Below are 15,465 nucleotides of genomic sequence, written 5' to 3'. Positions count from 1 at the left end.
TAAGGTGACCAAAGAACTCAAAACGGTGGAATATTACGCATTGACAACTGATCTGTGGACGTGCGGAGTCACAGAGCCCTATATGAGCCTAACAGTTCATTTTATCAACAATGACTGTGTCCTCAGGAGCCGATGCTTACAAACAGTCTACTTCCCTGAAGACCATACGGAGGTGATGCTGGCCACCATCCTCAGAGAAGTACTTGAATCCTGGGAGCTGCGTGAGGATATGCTCATCTGCGTGACCACAGATAGTGCGACGAATCGCAATAGTGCACTGCAGCTTAACGAGTGGAACAGGCTACAATGCTTTGGGCACCATTTGCAGTTAGCCATAGGTGAGTGGAAAATTGTCCAAATGGTCATTTTCTTGTCCAAACTAGTCAAGTTTGCACCTTCCTCTGTATCTCTGTAACAGAGAAAAGCCTGGAAACACCATCTGCTCAAACCCAAGCAGATGTCAAACGTGCAATTGAGGTTTGCATGCAGGCGATCGCCACCATCTCCAATTCATTCAAGAGAAGACGTGACCTGGCCAAGGCGCAAGTGGACCTGGCCCTGCCCATTCACCAGCTCAAGAGTGAGAGCCCCACAAGATGGAGCTCAAGACAGCAGATGATCAGCAGGTTCATCGAGCAGGAGAAAGCGGTTAAACAGGTATTTTGAATGCTGTACATATCGTGCTTGTCATGCATTATCTGTGGCACATAGGCTACAGCACGCCCGCGGAATAGAAAATGGATGGATGATTATTTATTATACAATTATAAACGTCAAGTCCAAATTTGGTCAGTCATCAAGTGGAGATAGTTTTTTTGTTTTTGTTTTTACAAATAGCTTGAGAACAAATCTGTTAACTAGGGCTGCAACTAATGATTGTTTCAATAATAATTTTATAATCTCCATCCCTTTATTCAAGTATAGTCTGTGTCCAAAAATGTGGTATTGGTGCATCTGTATGAATACCATTTGAATCCATTTTCCAGGTCCTGAGTGAGGACAGTAAAGTGAGGCATCTGATCCCAACCTGGCAAGACCTGAGAATTCTGGAGTCCGTGAACAAGGCATTGAGCTCTCTCATGGAATTCACAGATGCCTTTCCTGGGGAGGAGTATGTAAATGTGTCATATATTAAACCTGTACTACACTTGCTCAAGCAGCAAATTCTCCAGTCTCAAGATGATGACCCCTCGCTCACGAGAAGCATTAAAGAGGGAATCCTGAACTATCTGAATGACAGATATGCCGACGATGCCACTGAAAAGTTGCTCGACACGGCTACGCTCCTGGATCTGCGATTTAAAACAGCTTACATTAAAGAGGAGAGAGTCGACCTCACGAAGACGAGAGCTACTGCCGAAATAGAGCTGCTGATGGCTGGAGGTGAAACAGCAGCACCAGCCATCTCCATTCCGGCACCATCTGCAGAGGAACTCCAGCCCCCGACAGCCAAGAAAGCCAAGAAGAGTTTGTCCAGCTACTTCAAGAAAACAGCAGCACCCAATTGCCAAGGTACATCAAAGCCAAGCAGAGCATCCATTGACCTGGAGCTTACCATGTACCTGCAGACAGCTGACCTGGATCCTGAGGAGGATCCTCACGTATGGTGGAGGCAGCACGAGGTCAACTTTCCATTGGTGGCGAAGCTTGCCAGAAACTATCTGTGCATCCCCGCGACTAGTTTTCCGTCGGAGCGGATCTTTGGTACTATTGGAAACATGGCGACATGGAAGACATCGTGTCATAAGCCTGAAAGAGTTGACCAGCTTGTGTTCCTGTCTGTCAACCTGTGAAACATATGACACAAAATGCAATATGTTATTTTAAGAGGTTTCATTTCATCTTAGACCTAAAAGAATAGTCCCCTCCAAAAATATGGTGAAAGCCAAGGCAATTATTTGTTTTTGTTGTGTAAAGAAGGGTGTCAGAAAAAAAAAAAAAAAAAAAGACTATTTCAAGTTATTTACATCTGCATGCAAACAACAAATCTTAAATAAATTTCATTGTTGGTATTTTTTACATATTGGAGTTGGGTGAGTATTTCTTTACCAGTCTTTTTCTGCACAAATATCTCTGCTTCTATTTAAATGTAGGGTGTGAGTACTTTGGGTTTCTGCAAAGACTCAGCCTATCATCACTCCATTACATGTTGGCACTGACGTAGAAGAGAATAGAGCCATCTAGTGTCACAGTTTTGAACTTGAAAAATGCAAAGAGAGGATGACTGGAAGCCATGTTTTTAACTTTAAGAAAAAAAAGTCCGGAACATCCCACACACCTTTCATCCTCCACTCCTCCCATTATCCTTGCTTACCCAAAGCTCAAGCTTGCCAGCCATCCACGATGCACCCGCCAGGGCGCCACGGGTCCACGCCCGTGCTACGACGTCAGGCAGTCTGTCGTTAAAGATGCATTCAGGTACAAAGAAAAATCGGACGTAGGAAAACCATCTTAAAGGACTCGAATTGTAGGCAACCTTTGGATCTACTTGTGGGCTAGATTTGCTATTTAAAGTATGTTTGAAAGTTAAATTACTCGATATTTGAAATATTGTGCACACAAAATGACGCCAACGTGTTGTTTTTGCCCCAATTCCATTTCATCTACAAAGTTGCAACTTTTTAAAACGATGGACCCTGAACGCACCAGCGGTCCGGATCAGGGGGCGTAGGTTTACCACCGGCTCACTCAGACACAATGAACCGTCAGTCAGAGGGGTACACGCATGTTGGCTCGGCGGAACTGGCACCCTTTTAACCCACTTTTAGCCCCTCTTGTACATTTCTTTGATGTACATGACAATTAAGGAACCGGAGGAGCTCTTTATGGGGTTTACAAGTGCAGCTACGTCGAGTTTGATGAAAACGAGGTCGGGAGTAGACTACAGTAGTTAGCCCCTCCTGCCTGCTGGAACCCCCGCCACCCACCTCATTTATTTTTGCTACTTTTTGGACCCCAAGATTAACCATGTCGGTCACCGCATCCTCTGACTACTTCGCCGCCGAATGTTTGGTCTCGATATCGAGTGGACCGGTTTTGCACAGACCCACCCCGGTGGCTCTCGCCGCCAGCCAGCCGAGTACCACCGCGGGCCTGCTCCCTGGGGAGCACGACGGCTCGAACGAGGACCGCGAAGTGCGGGAGACCCTGAGGTTGGAGGGGGCCAACATGATGACCGTGGCCGGTATCCTCACAGACCTCCACGGCAAGTTCCGGCCCATGTCGGCCTACTCTGAGAGTAGCAACTCATCGTGCGGTGGGGAAAGCGGTTACACCACGTTGTCGGACCCCACCACCCCGACCATGACCCCCTCCGCTACCCCGGTCCCCGGACAGCAACCGCCGAGGGGGGGAGCGGGAGGCGTGGGGCCCCCTCGTTCCCCCGTGAAGAGGCACCACTGCACTTTTGACGGATGCGACCGAGTTTACGGGAAATCATCTCACTTGAAGGCACACATCCGGACACACACAGGTACAGAAACAACAGATAGCGAAGTCACATGTTCTGGGTGGCGCATGGTTGACGCCTTTAGCTCAATTTCTTCCTTTTCCCTAACTCCCGTGAAGGCAACATCGAAAACACGTAATGAATAACTTTTTGTACAGTAATGCGCTTCCTCCCGTTTTGTCCCAACTTCGTGGCAGTTTTTTTAATCGAATGTGATCCTCAACCTGTTGTCGAACAAAAGCCACAAGAGGGGGAAAGAAAGCTACCCCCTTAGCGACGCCAACAAAGAAGTAAACTAACAAAAGAACTGGGCTGGACGTTAAAACCGGTGACAACCTCTTCCCTGACTCGATTTGCATATGAAATGAACGTAAGGCGAAACCTACGCGTTTTCGTTGCCAGACACTGTCTCTCCTGTTGATGGCAGCACATTACACTCAGTTATTAGAATACACCCACCCCCTCTGCATACACACAGCGAGCACCTTTTATGTACATTTTCAAAAATCCTGATTAGGTTGAACGTCGCAATAGTCATGCGACGTTTAGGAGGCTCGGGAAACATTTATATTATGGCCACAGGTTAAATCGATAAATGAGTAAATGTTTTGTAACACGTTTGTTGAACATGCTTGTCATTCAAATGTAATCCTCCTAGTCGTCTGCATGGGCTAAATCGGAGGACCCCCCCCCCCCCCCCCCCCATGACGAATCACTAACTTGTGTTATGAAGAGGAAATAGCCGATAACATCGAACGTCACGTTTTATGCGACGTTTAATGTGCTTGGGAATTTCAAAATGACGTTGCACCTTCTTATGAAGTCGTTTCAATAAACGTAATCCGCACAATGTGTTGAAGACACTACGATACGCCTTCCGATGAGCTCAAATGAACACGTTGTTCTAAAATGAACAAATTATTTTTCAAATGATCGGGAACATGATGCTTTCGGGGTCCTTGAGCAGGCGCAAAGAGATTAAGGACAGGAAATGGCTCAAAGAAAAAAGCGATGGGAACGCCCACAAAGTGGTCTGCAACAACAACGTGGTGTGGGCTTTGTAATCTTGAAAATGGCTCCGAGCATCCTCCTCTCTTATCCTTCGCTGCTCTTGGAGGCCTGTGTGTTGGATTAAGGCTAGCAGTATTTTAGCAAAAAACTAATCTGTTGGATCTGAATCCCTTCTCTTGAATGCTCTTTTTCTTCATGTATTTAACAGTGCAGTTAGCCTCTGCTATTATTGTGATGTAACTGCATCCGTGCCATACTCAAATTCACAGGAATTATATCTTGGAACTTGAGGATGGCTTTTCAAAGTGCACAACAATAATGCCTGCTCCCTGCACGCACATGTTTTAATAAAGCAAAATCAATTTGCAGGCAATTAATTCATTGATTGGATCATCTGTAGCGTGTAGTCATCGCCATATGCACATACTACCAAGCGGTGATGTAACCGTGAATTACTGCTGCTGTTTTTCAGGCGAGAGGCCCTTTCCATGCACCTGGCCCGACTGCGAAAAGAAGTTTGCCCGCTCCGACGAGCTGGCCCGCCACACCCGCACACACACGGGGGAGAAACGCTTCATGTGCCCGTTATGCGACAAGCGCTTCATGCGCAGCGACCATCTGATCAAGCACGCCCGGCGTCACCCCGATTTCCAACCTGCCATGTTGGGGCGCAACAAGGGCATGTCCTCTCCCAGCCTGAATGTCCACCATTAGATGGTTCAGGTTACTTGGGGCAGGAGCATCGGCGGTCACCAGTGAGGGATTAACCAGCTACAATTAGTTTCATTGAGGGAAAAAAATCAAGCATTGCTCTATTGTGCTTAAGAGGCGCAAGTTCAAAAATCGACACGGGGCTGGATGTGAGGCGCTAGTAGCATTAGCTGCGCATCCCGCACAGAGGAGTCATGTGACCACTTTCCACCTGCAACATGAAAAGGGTTGTGTATTGTTGGCTGTTTCTTCGAGGGACCAGTTCCAAATCCTTAAATTCAGATTTTGACGTGCTTTTCGATCCCACTTGATTGATTCCTGGAATTGATTTGGCTCTACTGCACTTTCTTTTCAAATCGCCGCTGTGTTCAAATCTAGCAAAACCGCTAGTTGTTTTTTTTTTTTTTTTTAATGACAAATGGAAGAGAAATACAGTCCAATGTGAAGCTACACAACTCATTTATGTCATACAAGATTTTCTACTTCTAATTTGGGACATAATAGGTCTGCCGGAAGGATCACACCAGCAGATTAGGACATTATATACGTGAGTGGATATTTTAAATAAAAAAAACCTTTGTTATTCATTTATGGTTGGTAGGATTTACTAAAATGAAATGATTTTTGCCTCCTATCAAAATTTGGGTTTCTTTTCTCAGGTGGGATCTGATAAGAGTTGGAATCGAAAAAGCAGATTTCAATTGACAAAAATCAACCCAACCCTCAAATCATATCAGACTATCTCAATCTGCAGGGATTTTTTTTTTTTCCTTTTTCTGTCAAAATCTGCACATCACAGCAACACAACAGCCAAATCTCCTCTGTCATTTCGTGGTTATTTTGTAAATTGTTGCCGTACTCTACAGTAGCATTTATTTACTGTGGGTAGCACAATAATATTCTGATGTTAGTTTAGCACAGCAACAGCTAGAAGATTATTTCTATTCTGAGCTCTACCGATTCCATGTTTTTGCAAGTTTTAGTGGTGATACATTCCTTTTCTTTTCTTTTTGTCTTTTAAAATTGCATTGAAGCATCATCCCAAGTTATTTCTTTTTATATTAAATCTAACCATAGATGAAATATCAATTTGGCCATCAAGTGGCTCAGGCTTCACTGTAGAAGAACTGTTTGCACGTGATCCTTAAGACATCCTTTAGGACCCTGGAAACGCTGACACATAATACGCAGTAGTATTATGTCTAATAATGATGCAAATGTATATAAGCTTCAAGCTTTTAATGTAGACAAAAAAAGTATAATGCAGCTAGCAGCAGAAGTAATACATGTGATGTAGTCCTTATATTAGGGGGAACCGTACGGGCTTGATAGGAAGGCCTTCGCCTGTGTGTGTTGGCGTGTACGCGTGTGTGCTTTCGCCTTAGATTTTCTTTTTTAACTCTTATTATTTGCTCGTGACAGACGATTTTTGATGTGCTACCTTTAAAGTAAACGCACCGAGTCCATGAGTGGTGCGGAGCCAGATAGCGAAATACCTTTCGGAATATAAACAGGTTTTCCCTCACACAGCAGCCTTATAAACGAGACTCTTGCCGTCTGGCGTTCATGTGGTACTGCTGAGCTAAGTAGAAAATAGAACGGGTACAAAATGTGATTCGACTTTTCTGTTTGTTGTAAGAGACTAAAAAGGAGATGGCGGTGATGTTGAGAGCAAATACCAAATATACTGGAGAAAGATCTGTTTTCCAAATGCATCTCAGTTGATTTTGGTGACACTTGGGCCCCACAGCCTTTTCTTCTGACCCAAAACTGTAGAAAAGAAAGTCTGGATTAGTTATTAGCTTAGTTATTTTTTTATTTAACGCGCAATGATGCTAGATTTTGTTTCATTCATCTTTGATTCATATAAGACATACCTCACATAGATGTCATCTTTCTGAGTCTTTGGGAAAACAATACATCCGTGCGCCTTCTTTGGGACAAGTGGAACAGCCTGAAGCCACACAAAAATGGCCATAAATCCACTTAAAAAAGGCCCAAAACTCAGCCTGTACATTAAACATAGCGATAACGCAGTGGGATCAATTCAAAGACGGTCCAGACTTTCTTTTTTTTTTATTGTTTTGTACTATCCAACATCCAGACACATTCACACTAACAAGAAAAAACACTACCCGCCTGTAGTCAGTGGTCTTACACTTGATATCTGACTCCAGTCCAACGTAATTCAACAATGTTGCTAATTCAATCTTTTTGAGTGTAAAATGAAGTTCGGGTTCTTCTTTTCTTCTGTTTGACGCACTAGGGGGGCTAAAAAGTTAACTTCAGAGAAGTTAAAGACGCCAACAGCGGTGCCAACAATAATGCGAACTGGGCCCTGACAGTTGTCGTCGCTAATCACCGTAAGCGTAACGTCCGCAACTTTGCTAGTCGCGGCGTTCCACAGGGCAACTCACTCATTCTTACAAAGCAAACCTCAGTTTTCCCTACATCGTTTGTCCAGCATGGACCTATTTTCTTTTAGCCTCAACACCTATTCAGGAGATTCTGAAAGCCTTAAACTACATTACAACCACCATGTTTACAGTTTGATCACTGCATAAGTATATACACATTGTCTTCTTTTTGGGCTCTTTACACAAAAGATCCTTATGCAATGTGGCACTTTTTGTCTTACAAGTGTACAGTACTTGGCTCCAAAACGTGTCAGGGCAGTGTGACTATGCGTCTTCAAGAAAACACTGTGGAACTTTATAAACTATGTTGCTAGGTTGTCAAACTGCCTTCACTCTAAGTGCTCTAGAAAGGGTGACAAAATGTGTTGTGTTTCGACTCAAGAAGAACATGTCTTTGTTTTTCCTGTTCCACAACCACTCATGCATCTTCATATACGGGTCATTATCAACATCAAGTGCCTTTGGAGTCCTCATCAGAATCAGTGGCCAAACCTAAAAAAAAAATGTCCACCCTATCGACAAGCTCACATATTTTTGCAAAAATAAAGTGTGGGAACTTGATTAGTTAGCATCTCTAACCACTTAACATCAACATAATTCAATGAAAAAAATGTTGATAGTATAATGAGGACGTCTCAAAGACCTAATGCTGATTTTGACTCATACCGTCTCACTATTCATCCCAATGACAGCTGCACTCATTGGACTCAGTGTTTTCAAATGTGTTTTGCTTTTTTTTTTTTAATCATCAGTTTTTGGTTACTGCTGGCAGTGACTTGGGATGCACGGACAGTTTTTCCAGTCATTCACACAAACTACCTGTTTTCCCCACTTTCCAATGGCTGTACTTATGTCCATTTTCTCTCACACACACACACACACACACACACAAAGAGTGTGTCCTCACAAAAACTCTTCAGGTTTTAAAGCTATCATATTGCAATAAGAACATACCTCACAGTCTTTCCTCTTTTCTTTGTTTCTGCAAAATCCATCCAATATGTCTCTGTCATTGACACCGCAAGATCCTGTTGCAACATCAGAGTTCTCGCACACTTATCGAACGTCTAATGTTGACGTGTAACATTAATGACTCCGCTGCATGAATTTTGCTCCAAAGCAGTTATTGAAATGAAAAGCAAAAAAAAAAAAAAATACTGGTAGTCTGTCACTTCACTGCAGTTATTAATTGTGAAAATAAAGCTCAGTCCAAATTGTTCATATCACTAAATGTGCTGTGTTGGACGCATTATCCACTTTGGATTTCCTTTTATGTGCTGCCTCTCTGTGGGGGTTACAAAAAAAAAAGATCATTTCTTTCCACCACACTAATTGAGATATGCACATTGTCCAGGAAAGGGTGTTTTGTTTTGTTTTACTTTTTTTTTTTTTAATTAAAAATCCTCTTATGAAAAGGCTCTAGTTAAGGATAATAGGAGGAACTGTGGAATGGAATAATTGCTGCAACAAGCTGTTTTGATATTTATATTCTCAGGTTTGTTCAAAATTTCAGCATCAGGCTTTCTAGATTTCTTGTGCGACACAAGCACATTTTATTCCTTTTTAGCTGGTTAATTTATTACGAAACGTATCATTTGTGTGGTTTGATTTCTTTCATAACTATTTTTGTGACATGGAACTGCTAATGTTTTAAAAAGGGTTCCGCTGTTTGCTTGACATAAAATGCTTTTCATTCTGCCTTTTTTTTTTTTCAATAAAAAGCCCTAAGTTTGTTCAACATTTGTCCATTTCTTGTGTAATATGTGATAAATCAATAATTTTGTTTAAGTGTTGTTAATAACCCCATCAATTCAAGCTATTATTGGGGGGGGGGGGGGAAAAACACTGGTGAAAAATAGAGGCTACTTTGTCTGACATTTCTCTGATGCCCTCAGATCTGTATCATTCTCAGTTTAATCTTTTTACATTTTCAACAATTATCTGTATTTAACATCGGATTAAGTCAAGATTATCCCTAAAGTGCAAGAGGCTGGAAATGATGCAAGACAGAGGATAGAGAATATACAGGAGTATTGTTTTATATTTTGTATGTGTTGCTTCATATGTTAAGAGCAGTAAGTTTGAAAGTTTATCATTTCCTTTATGCTAATTTCCCTTGGCACCTCTATGATGGTTTTCATTTTATGTTAGCATTAAGATGCTAGACTTTTGTGCAAAATTATAGTTTGGTTGAACATTTTTACTTTTTGAAAAGTAATTCTCTTTTGTTCGATGTGTCAATTATAAGTAAATATCGACTGAGAGTGACATAAACATCTTAAAGCAAGCACCCTTTTGTCTCATTTGGAAAACTGACTAGGATATCGTGAGAATAAGTGTTAAGAAATACTTTAAAAGTTGTGTTTTTAATCCGTCTTCACTTTATGATTGAGCACAATGGTATCCACGTATCAAACGCACATTTCCCCCACGTCTCAATACCCCGTAAGCGCGAGCAGCAAGTCACTCATATTGACAAAAAAGAGAATTTAGGTGAGTTTTACCGTCTATCTGTTCAGGTCTTTGTTTCTTTTTGTATTTCCTCTGCATTCCGTGCTGCGTTATGTTTTGCTCATTCCGTTTTCCTCCTGGGAGCCTTAATTACATGCAGGTGAGTGGCGTGCACGCGCTCTGTTGACCTTGAGTCACGCAGGTGACTCGTGCACGCGCTGACGTTCGCCGCTCCAGACAAAAAGGAAATCCTCAAAGTTCATCTTTAGTCCCACTGACCCCGTATATATGTACGATACTGCCCTCAGGTGGTCAAGACGTGCACTTGTATCTCAAGGTACCACCGTACAGACGTTTGGATGGATGGATGGATGGATGGATGGATGGATGGATGGATGGATGGATGGATGGATGGATGGATGGATGGATGGATGGATGGATGGATGGATGGATTAGCTGAGGAAGCAGTTTAGCTTTAGTGAGCGCCCGTTCTGAATACACGCATCTTTGTAATCAGGCGGTATTTCAATGCCCTTGGCCTGCAGACGAGAGGAGTTTTATGGCCCTGCAAGCAAATATATTCCTTCATGATCACAGTCAGCTGCCAGATATCGAAACTGACTGCAAGTATTTGCTGACAGGGAAGGCTTTGTTCGTCATTACCACTGACAGTTAGTACCGCTGTAATACCGTGTAAAAATGTTACATCACATTGAATGGATCACCACGCCTTCACGCGCAATTTCTTCAGAAATTAAATATCTATATGGAAATGGTATTCCACCAATCGTATATAATATTTGTTATAATAGCGAGGTGCAACGGAGGGGGGGTTCATGTCAGCACACTAAATGGTTTGTTAAAAAATAACTTACAATGAGGGAAAACACAGATGAAACGACATCAAATCTACAAAATGACGCTAAACAATGCTAAATTAGCTAATTCAAAGTTGATTAATTAAATTAATTAATTACGTAATTTATTATGACTTATTCTATTTCTTTTTGTTACATAAATAAAAATAAATTCCTAATCTTGTCAACAGGTGGCACTGTTTAACACCAGGGTTGTGTTTTTTACTAGCGAAGAACAACGCGTGCTTCCCGTGTCTCTTGAATCACGCACGCATCGTGTGACTAAAAATCGTAAGCACAAGAAGTCATTTGTAAATATTATAAAATGGTCCGTAAACTAAAGTACCATGAGCAGAAGTTACTTAAGAAGGTGGACTTTATTAACTGGGAGGTGGACAACAATATTCACGAGGTCAAAGTGTTGAGGAGATACCGCATCGAAAAGAGGGAGGACTACACAAAGTAAGCAACCGTGCGGTCCTTTTGCAGTGTGTATGAAATATAGGATACATGCATGATAAATGATGATTAAACGTGATGTTGCTTACTCAGGTACAACAAGCTGAGTCGAAATATCAGGGACCTGGCACAGAAAATCCGAGACCTAGACGAGAACGATGGCTTCAGAGCTCAGAGTACACATCATCTACTAGAAAAACTGTGAGTGGCGATCTTGAACGTCGCAAACATTCTAAATAAACTAACCTTGGAAAAGAGGAATTCATTTTGTGTGTGATGCAAGATGTAATTTCCCTAATCGTGGGGGGATTTTCCATTTTATCACTGTAATACAAGTAATACGTGTAAACGAAAATGCAAGTAGAAACTTTCCTGGAAATGACATGTCTGGTTAAAATTAGTTTGAGATGCAATACATGGAACATCACAACTTTTCTAAACAATTGTATTTTGTGTACACCTCACACCTAATTCATAGCCCCAAAATAAACATTGAATTGGTCAGTTTGTAAAGAAGACTATGCCGGAAACTTGTGTTGTGTTTTTGATAATAGCTACAGCATCGGACTCATCCCCACCAGACAGAATCTGTCCCTCACAGAGAAAGTCACAGCTTCAGCATTTTGCAGGTAAGGCTCTTTACTACTGTGAGTAGAATGTTAATTTAAGGAGACTGTTAATTACGATTCAAAAGAAGTTTTTACACCAAGTACCACCTGAAAAATACTTGACGCTTTAAGTACAGTACCAACGTAATGACCTATATTAAAATACAGCCGTGAAAGTGTTTAACATTGTACAAATTAGCACACAGCTTCAAAGTTAGCAGTGCTTCCGTCATTGTCACTCCCACAGGAGGCGTCTTCCTAGCATCATGCTGAGTCTTCGAATGGCCCAGAACCTGAAAACTGCTATCACCTTAATCGAGCAAGGACGTATCCTTTACTCCTTACTTATGTCTGCACATTTGTACTGGTGTTTTTTTTTTCCCGGGCAAAAACGGGTTCCGGTGGACCTTGACTTGCTTTCAGACGTACGTGTGGGCCCAGAGGTTATCACAGATCCAGCGTTTCTCATCACAAGGTCAGTCAAGATATCTTCACTGAAATGCTTTGAAAGAGCTGGGATAAAGGAAAAAAATATTTCTTTATATCTTTGCAGAAATATGGAAGATTATGTGACCTGGGTAGATTCCTCAAAGATCAAACAGCATGTCATGAATTACAATGATGAGGTGAGCTTTTCTGAAGTACTACTCCATATTTAAAATAGACAAGATCACAGTTTTTTCTTCAAGTTTAACCGATCATTGCTTCTCTTGCAGAGAGACGACTTTGACATGTTGGCGTAAAGCCTCTGATGTTCACTCTGCAACAAGCGAGGCTAAAACTGGACATGTCTCTGTCATCAATGAGAAGAAAAGGACCTGACGATGCAAATTATTTGCTAGCCATAAACTATGGAGACAAGCAAAGTTTCACCACTTTGAAAAACAACATCTTTAGTGTCATCCATCATTTCAAAATTGCTATGTGGTTCCTGATTTAGTCAGAAATTGCACATTTGGTCAACCATCTAGTTATTATAGAAGTAATAAAATATAATTTGGTGATGTGTAACAACAAACTGAGCAAATTTTGAGATGATTTTTTTTGTTTGCACCAGAGAAGCCTCCTGAGGAATTGTGTGGACCCGTCTCCAGTACTGTTATCATTTACAAGGAAACACTGACATTTGCATATATTTGTTTTAATCCTTTAAGACTTACAACTCTGTCAAACAATAAACTTTTTAAAGTCACAGTTTAAGCGTTAAAGACTTTAGTCCCACGTGGTGAAACTTAAATGCCTCGCTAAAACAAACATGTAAACATGACTCATCCCCACAGTTGAACGCACCACAAAGTGCCTGCTTGCACAGCAAGACTTCCCTGCTCCACATTTAACATTTGCCTAAATCATATATTTTCTGTTTCAGCATGTATTCAACCTTATGTGTTGTCCTGTGAGCGAGAACAAAAAGTGCAAAGTTTTCAAATAAAGACTCAACAGACTTTTTCTATTATGAACTCTACAAGTTCACCTGTTAAGGCACCGTGGTAAGCAGTTTAAAGGTGCTGAGAAATCCCTCCAAAGACTTTGTCCAGATTCCATCAGAGCCACCAGAATCGCACGTAGATGATGAGCGTGATGAAGAAGACTGTCACGGCAGCCACTTTGGCGTACGTGGAGCGGGTGTTGAGGTACTTTGCGTCACTGCGGTACTTCTTGGACAAGGTGGACAGATTGTTGCCTTTTGTTTCGAGGGCTAGTACAAAAAAACAAGACGAATTTCAAATTGGGTTACCGCTGCGATACATTCCGACATGATCAGATCTATTGCGGTGTAGCGATTTACAACCACTGTGCACTGAGAAACTGCCTGAATTTGATTGGTTTCGATACAAATACTTTGAATCGGTCATGCCAAAGCTACATCTAATATAATGGTGTTGTTTTGGCGCCATCTTGTTTTTTTTTTAGGGACAAAGAACTATGTTAAAGTGAGAGGGATGTGCTTCAATGCTTTTTTTTTTTTTGCCTTGTCTAAAATTTAAAAAAATGATTGCTGGCACCTACTGGTATATTTGCATAGTGTACTCATTTAAATCAAGTGTTCCGTGTGTTTAGTTTTTGTAAGCTAACATGTACATAAGAAAAAAACTTACCAGAAAGTGATTCTCCACGTTGTAGAACTTCTTCAATGTTGGCCACCATAATTCTTTGAACATCCTGCAGCTCTGTGTTGATACTACCTAAGTTCCTCCTGGCCCTGCTGTCAATGTATACCTTTTTGGTTTTCTGTATGTATGTGTCTAGAAAAAAAAAATCATATAAAGGTATTAAAAAAAAAAAAAAAAAAGTTGAGGGAACATTGTAATATGCAACAAAAGAAAGACTTGCCAAACTCGATGAAGGAGTACGGCCTTGTCACTATTGAAATCTTCCTTCCATACTGGTCAGAAAACTCCCTGTGAAGCTCCTCGAGGTAGGTAAAGACAATTTTCTTGGGGAAGGATGGCTCACAAAGGGACAGGTAGCAAACACCGTCTGCTATTAAATAACTGAAAATAAGATACACCATTGAAGTTATTCATCAACATGGTAAACAAGTGTACATTATACTGTGCATTCCTCATGACATCTGTCTCCAACTTGTTTTCTGTCTTGACTTACTGAAAGTTCATATCTTTAGCTTCCAGGGTGCAGCGGTCTGGACTTTGAGCATCGAGTTTGCGGCACAGCTGCTTGGCTTGACTCTGGTAATGCTGGAGGTCTCTTCCTAACTGTCAACAATGGAATTAAATTTATAAACTCACATGTACAGCTTTACAGTTTAGTGCAGTTTGGATTCATTTAGAAATTTCATGTGATGGCCCACTATCCTGAACTTTTGTGTTTATTGTAGTATTTGGCCCGTATGTCTGTCAGGATGAAATCCAAATGATAAAATTTTATGTGCGGTTCATAAAAGTTGCCACATTAATATGCTTGTGAGGTTGATCTTATCCAAGCAGAATACTCGTTTGGTTCCATATGGTTGAAGTAATTTCCTTTCCGGAATGTTCTTCCACTTTTTTGTCATTCATACAACAAAATTATAACCATGTTGACGTAAACAGGCTTTTAAGTAACTTGTGATTTCAGTATGTACTTTGTGTGACATTTTTTTCTAAAAGTAAGACATCACAGAATTAAAAAAAAACAAAATTCTGGTTTTAAATCTACACGCCAATTTTTCAAATAAGACCTTGTGGTAGCATTTGATCATCCTTATATTATAGCACAGAGGCAAGAGGCCATCAAATACTTGAAAACATAAGAGTTTGGTGAAGTGAGCTAGCGTCCCATTCAAACCTGATCATTCTCTTGCATGGAAGCGGCGAGCGGCAATCCGTCCGCCACACGCGCGATCATTGTCAGTAAAATCATCCTGCTGGAGGTCGAGCAATTCACACGCGTTGCAACGCCAAACTTCACGACGGTTTTTTCTTTTCTCTGTCAAGTTTCCCGATGCGGAAGAAATGAGTTGGACGGAAGTCAGCTGTGCTCTGGTGAAATACGACCGTGTT

At 41.4% G+C, this 15,465-nt stretch overlaps 3 protein-coding genes and 1 long non-coding RNA gene across 4 annotated transcripts; 2 read left to right on the top strand and 2 right to left on the bottom strand.

Annotated features, from left to right (window-relative positions):
* Positions 1–1,480: 1,480 nt before the first annotated feature.
* LOC119136821 lies at positions 1,481–3,942 on the bottom strand. Its single transcript, XR_005100811.1, has 3 exons — positions 3,835–3,942; positions 2,315–2,396; positions 1,481–1,787 (listed from the first exon to the last, which is right to left on the bottom strand). It is a non-coding gene; the product is annotated as an uncharacterized LOC119136821 (long non-coding RNA).
* On the top strand, positions 2,673–9,325 carry zgc:153115 (uncharacterized protein LOC768186 homolog). The gene is made up of 2 exons (XM_037275583.1): positions 2,673–3,472; positions 4,932–9,325. Exons 1-2 carry the CDS (start codon positions 2,968–2,970, stop codon positions 5,171–5,173), a joined length of 747 nt encoding a protein of 248 aa, XP_037131478.1. The 5' UTR covers positions 2,673–2,967; the 3' UTR covers positions 5,174–9,325.
* A 1,789-nt stretch (positions 9,326–11,114) lies between these two features.
* On the top strand, positions 11,115–12,984 carry imp3 (IMP U3 small nucleolar ribonucleoprotein 3). Its single transcript, XM_037275514.1, has 7 exons — positions 11,115–11,357; positions 11,448–11,555; positions 11,909–11,983; positions 12,210–12,289; positions 12,386–12,437; positions 12,516–12,588; positions 12,679–12,984. The coding sequence occupies exons 1-7, from the start codon at positions 11,221–11,223 to the stop codon at positions 12,703–12,705; spliced, it is 552 nt and encodes a 183-aa protein (XP_037131409.1). The 5' UTR covers positions 11,115–11,220; the 3' UTR covers positions 12,706–12,984.
* A 103-nt stretch (positions 12,985–13,087) lies between these two features.
* Positions 13,088–15,438, bottom strand: sec22ba (SEC22 homolog B, vesicle trafficking protein a). The gene is made up of 5 exons (XM_037275510.1): positions 15,251–15,438; positions 14,570–14,679; positions 14,297–14,457; positions 14,062–14,208; positions 13,088–13,661 (listed from the first exon to the last, which is right to left on the bottom strand). The coding sequence occupies exons 1-5, from the start codon at positions 15,323–15,325 to the stop codon at positions 13,507–13,509; spliced, it is 648 nt and encodes a 215-aa protein (XP_037131405.1). The 5' UTR covers positions 15,326–15,438; the 3' UTR covers positions 13,088–13,506.
* Between the last annotated feature and the right edge of the window lie 27 nt (positions 15,439–15,465).

Source organism: Syngnathus acus, chromosome 17 (genome assembly GCF_901709675.1).
Source record: "Syngnathus acus chromosome 17, fSynAcu1.2, whole genome shotgun sequence".
Lineage (NCBI taxonomy): Eukaryota > Metazoa > Chordata > Actinopteri > Syngnathiformes > Syngnathidae > Syngnathus > Syngnathus acus.
Note: the sequence above shows the minus strand (reverse complement) of the source record. Positions and strands in the feature narration are given on the sequence as shown.

Bases quoted from the DNA above. Each gene is read 5' to 3' on its own strand.
- sec22ba (XM_037275510.1), bottom strand. From the start codon at position 15,325: ATGATTTTACTGACAATGATCGCGCGTGTGGCGGACGGATTGCCGCTC. The intron at 14,209-14,296 runs GCAAGTCTTTCT...TTTTTTTTCTAG, and splicing joins GTACTCCTTCATCGAGTTTG to ACACATACATACAGAAAACC. The intron at 13,662-14,061 runs GTAAGTTTTTTT...TTTTTGTACTAG, and splicing joins ACGTGGAGAATCACTTTCTG to CCCTCGAAACAAAAGGCAAC.
- zgc:153115 (XM_037275583.1), top strand. From the start codon at position 2,968: ATGTCGGTCACCGCATCCTCTGACTACTTCGCCGCCGAATGTTTGGTC. The intron at 3,473-4,931 runs GTACAGAAACAA...GCTGTTTTTCAG, and splicing joins ACACATCCGGACACACACAG to GCGAGAGGCCCTTTCCATGC.
- imp3 (XM_037275514.1), top strand. From the start codon at position 11,221: ATGGTCCGTAAACTAAAGTACCATGAGCAGAAGTTACTTAAGAAGGTG. The intron at 11,984-12,209 runs GTAAGGCTCTTT...TCACTCCCACAG, and splicing joins ACAGCTTCAGCATTTTGCAG to GAGGCGTCTTCCTAGCATCA. The intron at 12,290-12,385 runs GTATCCTTTACT...ACTTGCTTTCAG, and splicing joins CACCTTAATCGAGCAAGGAC to ACGTACGTGTGGGCCCAGAG.